This window comes from Oryzias latipes, chromosome 22, assembly GCF_053564925.1.
Source record: "Oryzias latipes strain Hd-rR chromosome 22, Olatipes_Hd-rR_3.1".
NCBI classification, from domain to species: Eukaryota; Metazoa; Chordata; class Actinopteri; order Beloniformes; family Adrianichthyidae; genus Oryzias; species Oryzias latipes.
Genome location: NC_136258.1, coordinates 14725008 through 14737794, shown reverse-complemented (window position 1 = coordinate 14737794; position 12787 = coordinate 14725008). Strand labels below are relative to the sequence as shown.

At 37.5% G+C, this 12787-nt stretch overlaps 1 protein-coding gene across 5 annotated transcripts in view; it reads right to left on the bottom strand.

Moving 5' to 3' along the window:
* Positions 1-12787, bottom strand: part of arhgef10 (Rho guanine nucleotide exchange factor (GEF) 10) — a 59935-nt gene extending 47148 nt beyond the window's left edge. For 2 of the 5 annotated variants that reach the window (XM_023951443.2, XM_078940725.1), the window contains exons 1-2: positions 12614-12782; positions 4737-4846 (exon numbers count right to left, since the gene is read on the bottom strand). In XM_023951443.2, coding sequence (XP_023807211.1) covers positions 4737-4773 — 37 coding nt within the window. In that variant the 5' untranslated portion in view covers positions 4774-4846; positions 12614-12782. Of the gene's footprint in view, positions 1-4736; positions 4847-12613 lie in introns of all 5 variants that reach the window. The other 3 variants (XM_023951441.2, XM_078940724.1, XM_023951442.2) reach the window with 2 other exon arrangements.

Genomic DNA, 12787 nt, shown 5'->3' with positions numbered 1-12787 from the left:
AAAACTTAATTTTTCATTCCATTTTATTTAATAATTAAATGTTTTTAAGGTGTATTACATTTTAAAGTTAAACTATGTATGTAAACTTTGTATGAAAAATGAAGCTTTTTTTGAAGGTGTATTACACCTTCAAAAAAATAAGATGTATTTTGAAATTGTATTACACCTAGAAAAAAAATCTTTATATAAAACTTTTATTTTTTAAATAAAACTTTATTTTTTTTATAAAATGCTGTCTTATTTTGAAGGTGTATTAAACCTTCAAAATTAAACTTTCGTTTTTAAATCGTTACACCCCTACATGATACGGTGATTTAATATACCCCACCTCATTATTGTGACTGGGACATTAAACTGCAGTCACCTGGAATGAACCATCAAGCTTAGAACTGATTAACTAAACCAAACTGGAGGGAAACTCCAACAGAAAAAATGCATCTACTTTGAAGTATCCAGTAGTGGACAACTAAATCACCAGTATGGGTCATTCAGCTACAACAGTTCACCTTCACTTCACCTGAATGCATGACTAATGCCCCCGGGGTAGCACTGTGACCCCATGTCCATCTGCATCCATGACTGATGGAGTAGAAAAGAAACGAGCAAATGTGGAAACTGAGATGCTATCTTTCTCATCTGTGCACTGATGAATGCTGAGATAAGGTTTGCACGGCTACGCTACAGAATTCCAGGATACTCGAGTGGATAATTCTATTCTGTCAGCATGAGACCCTCCTGGCCATTCAGTAATACATCCACCGTACTAAGGATACTTTCTGGAAGACTGACTGACAGATGGCTCTTTGGGTTTGTGTGCTTTCCATTTAATTACAGACTGTGTTACACATGAATGAAATACGCAGAACTGCTTAAAGACGCAATCCAAAGAAAATTGTGTTTTTGCTGTTTTTAACATGTTTTTGTGGAGATTTTTTTTTTCTTTATACATGCGCATAAAGAAAATTAAACTTAAAATTGAATGTCTGAGTATTTCTTTTTTCAAATTGTTGTGAATCAGGAGTGGATAAAAAAAAGATCATTTGAAAAAGGGCTTATTTGTGGTTAAAAAAAAACATGCTGCGGGCTACAAGCTTCCAGCTTCGCTCCATTCCAACTGCACGGCGGCTTAGCTCCAATATCACTCACCATTTTGGTTTCACTTTCTATGAAAACCGAAGTTTTATTTTGAAGGTGTATTACACTTTTAAAATACAATTTTATTTTTCAAATCAAACTTTATATGAAAAATAAAGTTCTTTTTAAAAGGTGTTTTACACTTTGAAAGTAAACCTTTTTTTTAAAATAAAATATGAAAAATAAAGTTTTATTTTATTTAATACACCTTCAAAATAAAATAAAACAAAAAAAAGTTTAGTCTATAAAAAATGGTTTAAAATTTTTATTTTTTTATATCACACCTTCTAAACAAACATTTACTTTTTAGATAAAACTTTATATGAAAAAATAAGTATTACACCTTCAAAGTAAAACGTTATTTTTTACATGAAATTTTATATGAAAAATATATCGGTTTTTTTTGAAGGTGTGTTACACCTTTAAAATAAAACTATTTTAAAAATAAAATGTTGTACTAAAAATAACATTTCATTATAAAGGTGTATTAGACCTTCAAATAAAAAAATAAATCAAAAGATCAGTGGAGTGGATTTTAAAGAAGATCAACCAAAACCTAAAAAAAATTAATCAGAAATATTTCTCCTCTTTCTTAAAAGAATATAAGACTGCATCAAAATGCTGTCATTGTCAAATTCCTAACAATATAGATACTGTTCTAAAGACTTGTTTCCACTGTGCCATGTAATGATCTGCTGAAATGAGTCACCGGGTTACGATGTAATTCTGCAAACCCCCCCCTCCACCGGCCACAAAGCAAGTGTCTGACCAGCTTTGCACGGAGCATTCATCAAGCCCGTCTCTTCCCAGGAGCTCTGTGCATGCAGTTATGTGTGTGTTTATGCACATGCAGCCGTCTCCGTCCCGGCACTGAGGGGCATTGTCTGGAATTCACAGTGGTGCAGTAGATTTTATCCTCCCTATTTGTTTCATTCCTCTGCCCACACGTTTCACAGTGGCAGGAGAAAGGAATCTGTTGTTTACTCTGCTGTTTAGCTTCAGTAACCCTCCTGAGCCTGACAGGCCATGATCTAGAGCGGCTGACAGGTGGTGCACGATGCCCAACATCCTGTTGAGTTAAACAGGTTTAATCACATTTATTATTAATCGCACTTTATCTAGAACTCTTCCTACTTTCCGTGACCATATGGCCCATTCCTCTGAGGTTATTTAACCAAGAAAAACTAATGTAAACCGTATGGGGATCGAACCCGGGACCTTGGCATTATTGGCACCACTCTCTAACATACTGCAACTACCCCTGGCTGCAGTGTGCAGACTGAGGCGTGGCTCAACGTGGGCATGGTTAAGTGTTGAACGTTTGTACGTGATTCTTCTTAGTCACCATAATTGTCGCATTTTTATTCGCATTTTATACTTTTACACCTGCAATATTTCCAACTAGCGGATTCGGGAGTGTATGCTTAGATGATTCAATTAAAGCAATTTTTTTTTTTTATTCAGAAAAAAGATTAGTTATTTTGATTTTAAGATATGTACACTCCTGCTGTAAGAGTTTTTTTTTAAAGCCCTTTCTTCTTGTGGCTACAGAAACAAGAAGAGCAGACTGAACAAAACTGATGTGTCGATCGTGAACAAAACAGCTCTTATCTCATATAAATATATCTCATATTAAGCGCTAGCGCTTCTTTTGTTCCACCTTTCTATTCCCTGCTTCTGCTCGGGGGATGAACACACCACCCTCCTCTGTGTCTGCGCGTTCACAGATGCAGCAAGTCGTTCATGTTGTAAATAAACTCTGGAGAAACTAGCGTTGTTTGATAAGTATAAACGCCGCTCAGAAGTTCATCGCAGTTCTCACGGACAGTAGCAGGCTAATCCAAACAACATTAGTATGAACTAATTGTGGATACGACTGGTGCGATGACTGATCACTTGACCCTCTAAAGCTTCTTCCTCTTCCTAGGGACTACATTTTTTTTTTCTTCCTGTCCTTCACTCTTTTTTACTTCTTGCTCTCTTTAAGCCGCTCATAATTGGTCCATATGTGCTGACTGGGGGAGAGGTAGCGAAGGTTCGTTACACACAGGAATGGAATAGAGTGCCAGGTGCAACAAGTAGACTAGAAGAGACAACATCAACACAAACACGTGCAGAAATAGGTGACACTGGAAAAGGAAGCAAAATCCGGAACCACTTCATTTTCATTGATAATGCGAAAAGAGATTTTAGAGTCTGCAAGAAAACAATTCCATCTAGAACCGGATCCGCGACCGGACCTGCTAGGTTTTGGAAAATCTTCTCCTATACCGAGCAGATCATTACTGACTAGGTTTTGAACGAGCCCCGGGGCAACATTCTTCAAGACGGCAGTTTCGTTAAGGATCTGACCTCAACGGTTCTGCTATCGGTACTGGAAAAGTTGCTTTTTTTGTGTGTACCACAAGATATAAACTATATCTGCCATATTTAACTCACCAAGTCAGTCAGTTTTCCGTTAATTAATGATGATATTAATTTCGCTATTATCGGTGAAGAGGAGAGGTCTGTCTGGCTATTTGTGTTCACGGGGCGGGGCTGTTGTTCAGACAGCACACGGCGCGTGTAAAATTGATTAAATATGCGCCAGAGCGCCACAACTATCGTGTCAACCTGCTGCTATGATGACCATATTTTGTGCTCTCTGTGTAGAATACAGTGGAGGGGCGCGGGAAAAAATAACCAGGTGAACAGGTAGAGAGGCGGGGGATGGGCTTTGGCTTCAAACTGTCAGAGAGATGGAAACACAGGCATCAGATTAACCCTTGTGCTATCCTAGGCACTTTAACATTGGGAGTTGGGTCATCTAGACCCACTAGACAGTGCTCTAAACCTTTTTTCTTCAATGATTTGTGAACCTCACTGGTGTCCATGGATTACATGAAATCTTTCCACCTTTACCCACATTTGTCATGGTAGGGAAAACACTTCAATGCAAGGGTGGGGTCATCTAAGATGGCACAAGGATTAAGACACAGCTTTCACCGCAGGAGTTGAAGCAGAGACTCTCTGGGATGATCTTATGAACTCAAACATTTATTTATTTATTTGTATATTTACATCATTACAGCAATAAGTCAAAACATTGCTGTTTATTTTTCTTTAAATAACTTCTTTTTGCATGTATTTTATTTTTCAAGTTGGAAAAATGTATAAAGTAAAATGTTCTGTTAAAAATATATTGTTGCATAATGAGGAAATAAATCACTTTATGTTCTTAATTTGTTATTTATTTATTTATTTATTTTTCGTCCTCAAAAGTATCGATAAGAGTATACTCTAATAAGTATACTATAATAAGAATAGTACTACCATTAAAACCTTAATGATACCCATCCCTATTACTGACTGAAGAAACCAGATATGCTTCACAAAGCTGAGACAATTCATATTTTTGAATGCCAACCTTTACTGTGACGAAAAATCACAAATAGTGGACGTGCCTCCATGCGTTTAACTCCGCCCACGTTGAGGCACGCCTCAGTCTGCAGACTGCAGCCGGGGACTTCTCCCCAACTGAGCCATAAAACTACTTCAGTGAGAACAAACTCTGAGAACATTCTCTAAAGAACTGCATGGTGACAAAGTTCTGTTGGCTTTACTTTCAGGAGGAGGGGGAGGAAACTCTTCCGTGTCCATGCCGGCAACTCCTCCAACAAACAGACTCTGCAAACAGCAGCAGGGAGGAGATTCACTTCAACAGCAGACATTCCTGAAGAGAAAGACACAAATATCATTAAAAAAAGCAACACAGGCAGTTTGAGACACACAATTATTGCAAATGGGAAAATTGATGTTTCCATGAATCATGACGTAGCTATCGCAGACTTAGCATGACATACACAACAACAACAAAAACCCACAAAATCCTATCTGCCCTTGCTATAGTACTTTATCAAAGCATCTGGGGGTGGAGGAGCATGGCAGGGTGGTCTCTGTCTGGTACCTTCACGCTGAACCAAGGCTAATTCAGACAAATGGAGGAGTGAATGAAAACAAAAGAAGCCTTTATTGTGCTCTGTGAGCCGGTGGACAAAAGAATGCATTAAAGTGTGAAAAACACTCTACTATGTTTGTTAAGAAACATGTAAAAACCTGCTGGACAACAAGGGTAATGGATAAATTACAGCCTGCTAAGTAGACTGTAAGTGAAGGCAGTTTCAACAGAATATACTGAAAGCAAATGCATTTTTTGAAGTAGTTTTGTGTCGTTTGACAGAAGAAAGTGGTGGATTGAATTAGTTTTATATGGACTCCTAAACCAGTGTTTTCAATTAGTGCAGTACACTAGTGGGGTGTGGGAATTGTTTAATTTCACCTAATAGGTTTAAAAAACCTTTAACGTTGCCAGGATATCCGCTCTGTGTTCATCCAGAGTGGTTAGGAATATTTTTTTCTGTTAATTTGATTCCTATTCAAGACACTGATAAGAATGACTTTATCAAAATTAAAACGATCACTAAGAAAAAAATATGAAACTTTAAGCTCCCGCCCTCCTGGAGGGACAGGTACATCCTTAATGCACACTACAACGTTTCTCTTTTTTCACATTTTTGGACAGTAGTGTGCCTTAGGATGTCTGTCAAGGAAGGAGTATACCTAGGCTCAAAAAAAGGTTGAAAAACTCTGTTTTAAAGAACCAGCATCAATTTGGACTGAACCAATAAGTTAAAAGACTGTGCCATTATTTAACCTCATTCTCACTCCTAAAGAGTACAAAGAAAGAGTACAAAAGAAATCCAAGTGTTGCATCCTATATGTAGTAAACAGGACTTTTGCAGAGTGCTAACATGCAGCGTACAGGTTCAGAGTCCCATTCTGACATAAAAGAAACCATACAGGTCAGAAAATGTCATTGGCGTGCTCATGCAAGGAAAACCTTTAGACCTGCAGAGGCATGAAAGACAACATTCCTTAGAAACACTGACTTATTTGCAGATGCAACAATGATAGTCAAAGATAGCAGTTTCTATCAAGCATCTCCTTGCTCATACACTTTCAGTCTTCGTCAACTTGCCAATATTCGTACCAACAGAATGCATGCTTTTGCACAGAATAACCTTTGTCGTTCTCCATTGACCATCTCTACAATCTCCAGAGTTTAACATCAACCACAACATAAGTTCACGGTCTACATCCGAGCTGTGCATTGAACAGGAGTGAAAACTCATTCTGAGACTGAAAGCTTGTTTTGTCTACAAATAACGTGAAATCCTCTACGTCTTTGTTCTCAGTCCTGCTCATATGGCACGATGCCAGAGCAGCAGACGCAAATGCAGAGTCAATGTCTCCTAAATGCAGTGCAAAGCAAAAACAAAGGCCGGTTAAGTATGCATTCCCTAAGGAAATAATAAGCTTCACAACGGATATGAATCTCTTTAGACCGCCAGCAGAGGCTACCAAGTTATCCACGCGTGATAGCTATCTCAAGGATGTCCACTAAACAGTGGTGAGATGTGACGCATGAACACATCACTAACAGCTCAAGTAGTTGGCACCATAGAGCAGCAACAGCAAAGTAAAAGCCAACTTCTGACAGATTTATGCTTAAGATATACAACTGGAAAAGGAAATGAGTAAAATTCTTAAAATATTCCGATGTGTATACCGAACAACAGACGGATACAGACAAAAAAAAACTATTTTTTGAGACTTACTTTTTTAAACTCATACTCAATGTATAATACTGTACTTTAGGACTAACTGCTACAGCTTTGAAATCAAACAGGAAATTCCTCCTTTCCTCTTCTCTCAAATAATTACCCTTTGCCTTTCACTTCCATCTGGAAGAGAACCAAACATCTTTCCACAAATGACATCTTCCAAACCCTATGGTATGGTATGACTTCAAATGTGGTCATGCCAAACAAGCACCTTCTGGGCCTCGCTCCGCGGGAATGACCAAGGCAACAAAAGAAGCCCTTACATCTGTGGTAGCAGCCTTTGAGCAAAAAAGAGATCTTCAAACTCTTAGCAGAAAGCCAAGAATGGTTCTAAAAACAAAATCTATACAGACACTGCTAATCCATTCAGTGTTTAATTAAAAGCTTCCATACTATAGTTCAATCTGAGAGCAGGGGGGAAGAAGATACTAGAAAGGTAAAGTCATCCTTTTGGCTGATGACAGGCTTAGCGGAGCGTGTCATTACACGCTCAAAAGGCTGAACAGGAAGGCAGTCATCTGCCCTGTTGGTGAAACCTAGACAATTTGCACACCTGTGTGTCCTTAACAACTATAAAGTACACACCATTCATAAGGCCAACATAAATAACATGAAGCATACTTGAGAACTTTTGAAGTTCTACTGAATGTCTTTTTTTATAATTAAAACTTTCTGTTAAATATAGTTTCCCTGAATTTGACCTTAACAGGCCACCGACCAGAGCTCTGCTGGATGTAAACCATTCAACATCAAGATTCCAGAAATAGTTAAATGTTCTTTGGTTGAACTTCCCGATGCCCGCTAAAACAGTCAAGTGTCATTCCAACAAAAGCTCTCTGCTCTCTGCTTGTTGGACCAAAAAGAAGGTGGTGGTGTGAGAGGGAAATTTGTATTCTGCTGTTGGTGTTTGGCTTTGAAGTATCTGAGGTGGTTGCTTTGTTTGGCTGTAAGTCCTTCTGGTACCATCATAGTATAAAAACTTAAACAGAAAAAAGGAGGAATAGGCTTAAAAATGTCCCCTTAATAACAATGAGTCCTATACGTACGAATCTTTCTGCAGTTAGCTAGAAAATATATTGACAACTAATCTTTGGTTAGTACTATAATGATGTTCAGTACTGTTATTCCTCACATGTTTTTGACACCAATTCCTAACATGGAAACTGTCTGCAACTGCTCAGCCAGGGCTCATCAAGCCAAATGTAAGAATGGAGTTAAGATTTTAAACTGCCTGCTTTATTATTGTTATTATTACACTCTATCAGTGATCTGGTAGTTTGTTGTGTAGTCTGTACTGAATCACATGTAGGCATGGGACTGTAACATGCACCCGTACGAGATGGGGAGATTTGACCCATTTGAGGGTCAGGTTTTCTGAGGGTTTTTCAGGCTGGGGATGGTTGTAGGGAGGAGCGCTGGCGTGTCTTGTAGTTCCCTTGAGGCTGCAATAGAACGTCTCATTCTTGTGCGTGTGGTAAATTTATCATGAAGTATTTGTAAGGATAATGTAAGTTGCCTGAACTTGCTACATAAGGGGTGACGCTGATGTGCAGCACTAGGCCTGCAAAATATAACGCTAATTTATCGCTATCGCGACATCAAGCTGTGCAATATGCCATCGCAAAAGATGGTGACAATTGAAATAAATTGTTACAATAAATGTACTAAAACAATATTATGGCAGTTTGAAGTACTTAACGGATTAAATAAATCCTTTTTGCATTTGACCAATCAGATGGACCCCTTGATGTTGTTGACTAATCAGATGTTGCCCTTTTATGTTAGATGTTTGCCTCATATGTAGATAAGGGTCATTTGGAGTGTAATTTTTAAACTGTTGCAGTGAAATGGAAATTGTGTTTTTGATCGTCTTGCCATTTGTTCGTATACCACAAGTTATATCGTCATTGCAATACTGATTACTAATATCACGACTCACGAGTTTTCCTCATATCGTGCAGCCCTATACACTGTAAAAATAAATTTTGGCATTTAGTTCTTTCAACTTATTTATGTGTGTCAGGTCAACTAAAAATTGGATTCCACTAGAAATATTAGGTTTTGATCCCTCCAACAAAACAATTTGTACAGTCCACTTCAAAGTTTCATTTTATGTGTACAGCACTCCAATGGCACACTCTAGTAAGGTGCGAGAACTGGTCCTTACCTGTACTTATCTAAAGATAATCTATGACCTTGATATGTCATGACTGAATAAGTGGCGAAACGTTTCAAAAGAAAAACGACTTTAGGTCCAGATGCAGTGATTCAACTTCAAAAAACATCCCCCGGATGAACGAGAGCCTCCATTGACTTCTGTCAAATAACAGTAATATAGTTTACATTAAAAAGGTACTGAGGGTTCCGATTTTTTGCACTAAAGCCAAAAGCTGGGTTAATTTAAAAAACTGTTACATCATGCAGAAAAAATAGGGTGGAGTGAAATCAGGTAGGTCAACAGCTGTAATTGCATGGTTTTAAAGACAGCTTATACTGTAATGTTTCTCAGTGGAATTCTGACCCAAAATACGTCACAGACATACAAAAACAACTAGACCCATAATGTGACTTTACTATCACTCCCCATACAGTTTCCAGATTTAGTAAAAGTCATGAAAACTTCAAATTTTTTTAGCTTGACACTTTATTTCCTATTCAATCGACATAAAGATCCTCAGATCGAGTTTCTCAAGTGGACAAAAGGAAAAGCCAAATAGGAAAAGGTGGACTGTGACTTAAATAACCAGAATATTTAAATATCAACCATTTATGAATATAAATATATGCAAAATACTACATTAGTGCAGAATCTGATCCATTACTCAATAATACCAAACTAAATATTATTTTTAGACGTTACACAGAAACTGAATAAACATAAAAAGGGAAGTAACGACTTATTGAGTGAATAAATGGCTAAATCAATTGGTCTTGAAAGTAGAATTTTTTTATAAGAAGCTGAGAAATCTTGAAGTTACATGAACTCACTTCTGTTCTGCTAAACTTGGACATCTTAAGCTTTGCCTTCAGGGCATCCAGAGTCAGATTGCATGGCGTCGCAGTCAGAACATGTCAGGTCTATCATCTGCAGCATGAGTAGGATTCTCTGAGTCATGTCTCTTCCTTTCTTCGTCTGTTTAATAAATGCGGCTTTGGGTAACCTCACCCCTCAGTTTGTGTAATAATTGACTGGCTATTCAAATTTGTTGCAAGAACCAACAATGTAATGCAGACTGAGAAGATTCATCACCAGCAGCAGTGTTGACGATGTGCCTTAGATCTTTTCTATCTTTTCTAACGAATAAAACATTTTTACAGGAAAAGTGCTTAAGTTAAAGAAAAGGTTTCAACTACTTTTATTTTATTTTATTTTATTTTGATGTGGTAAATAAGATTTCAACAAATAAATGCTATTTTTCCTGCAGCCTATGACAGTCAAGTTTCCTTAAATCCAACATATTTGCCGCATTTATTTCACAATCATTTCATAAACTTCCCTTTATGCTTTTATGTGAGTTGCATGCTGGACTACCTGCCAATCAGAAATTACATTTTTGATCAAAGCTCTTTATATAATGTTATTGGTTTACCATTTCCTCCACGATACTAACTTTTTGCAAAGAAAAAGGACAAAAGCAACTCAACAAAAACACAATCTAGCAGGCAAACAGTGTTATTGATTAAAATGTAAACTAGAAGATCAAAAATAAGTCTTAAATCTGGTCTGACAATCTGTTACACTAACATGAAGTCAAAGTAGAGATGTTCCTTCCTGAAAGAGTAAAGGAGGTCTCCTCTATTCCCTCTTCACTACCAGCTTTCGTCTGTACTCAATCAATGGATAACAGGGAGCACACTGCAATAATGAGGTCGCAGGAATGTTTATCTGATTTCAGCCGAGTGATCAATCAGACTGCTGTGAAAGCAGCTGCAAGTCGTATCTAAACTGAAACTGGTTATCCCTGTGAATTATTCCTAGATCATGGGATGTAGATAACCCCTTTATAGTAATAGTCCTACAATAAAAGCCATATTTTTGTGAAAAACTGATTTGACTTCAAATATCCTTTTCTGTTTGCAGTTTTCTTCATTCCTTTGCTATGGATAATTTAATTAAAAAAAGAGGGAGTTACCAAACAGAATGAAAGACTAGGAATGAATAACATCTCTAATGTGGGGTTGATTTGAGAGCAGAGACTCTAAATTCTTGGCTGTCGCTTTTTACTGGTCTCCACCCACCCAGAAAGCCACACTGAGGCCCTGACAGCCCAACATGTCACAGGGAGAAAGCTATTTAGCCTGTGTAGAGTGGAGGACAGGGAGCTTTCTTTAAGGAACCTCTGTTAGCTTGATGAAGCACATCTGGATAGTGAGATCAATTTAGTCAATTTACTTTAGCCATCTGTCTTTAAACAGACTTCAAATGGGTTGAAGCTATATCTTTAAAAACAAAACAAAAAAGGCAAGAATGGACCTAGAATGGAATTTGGTAAACTATGACAGCTTACGGAAAAGTTTGCAGCTCTGGATCAAAATTTGAACGCGTTCCTCAATGTGTGCCGCTTGTGGTTTTTCTCAACATTTTTCCAATTCTACGCTTTCTCACAGTGCATCTCATGGCTACTTAGTGGGAGGACAGTCGGCTCTTATCAGCCTTCCCAAAAATGAATGGTATGCTCCTCTGCCAAACTACCCTACATTTGATTTCTGACAACTTCTAAACATCAAAGGAAACCAAAGTTTTCGTATAATGCGAGATGACAATTGCTGACGGGATGCTAGCAGGCGGGGTTTAACACAGGCTGCAAACAATCTCACACACAAACAAAAAATCTGATCAGCCATTGCACACCTGTGCTTTTGTGGTCAGCCTTCTCTAAACGTGATTACAGCAAAGGGGAGGTAAGTTTATGCATCTGCAGGCAGGCCACCCAGCTTATTTGCTAAACAAATAACCACAGGAGACTTTAGCGTCCATGGCTGTTCGAGGGATCCCCACTGCGTGTTTCAACTCTATTATGCAAGAAACACAGAATACTAACATATTTTTTGTACATACTATAATTTCTTATGAAAGACTATTCTTTTTTTATTTATTTATTTTTAGAGGATTGCTAAGTTTAATAGAGGTTTTTATCAGAGGTGCTGACTGACTGACAATGCTACTCTCCCTAAGGAATGCCATGCATGACTTCTTCAATTTGTTGAGAAACTGCTCTGGGAGAGGAGCTGACTGTGGGTTAGAGTATGTGATCATTATGTGAGCTACAACTGTTTTTCTTTTGTTTTGTTTTAGTTCATTCCTCAAGTCTAACAGAGTCTGGAGTTAAGGCTTAGTAAGTGTAGGCTGGCTCTGTGATGTTTAAAAAAATGTGATGCATGTTCAACATCAGTAACACCACACTGCAATGTTCAATTCAAAGGCCATTTATGAAACAAAAATAATGCAGAAAAAGCTTCAGCAAAACTTTAGGAAATAAAATTTTAAAAAAAAAACAACTAACATACACTGACTTTTATTTTTGGCTTGACTGTGTTAGTTATTTCGCCATGCTAGCACTTTGTGTTAATAAAGTATTAATTGTTTTATAAATAAAGTTATATTCCATTTGATTTGGTTAAGGCGCCATTATGTAATAAAATAAAATAAATGAAAAAAAATTAACAACTTGAATAATATAAATTTAAGGGATAAGTCCCTTAAAGTTAAAAAACAATTTCTTTTAAATTTTGTTTAGGAAAAGTGATGAACAGCTAGCATAACTTCAAAACTTTCAACGAACGTAACTTAAAAAGAAAAGAAAAAGTCCGCTCACCATTTTATGACTGCTCCATAGTCTTATCTGTCGTCCATAACACCGTTTTTAAGGGAAGTCGGTTCACTTTTCTGACTGAAATACAACTTGTTCCATTAAGACCAATCCACTTTTCGCAGCGCTTTTCACTTTGCACTCTTCGATGTAAGCTGAGCCCATACACCAAAGCGCTTC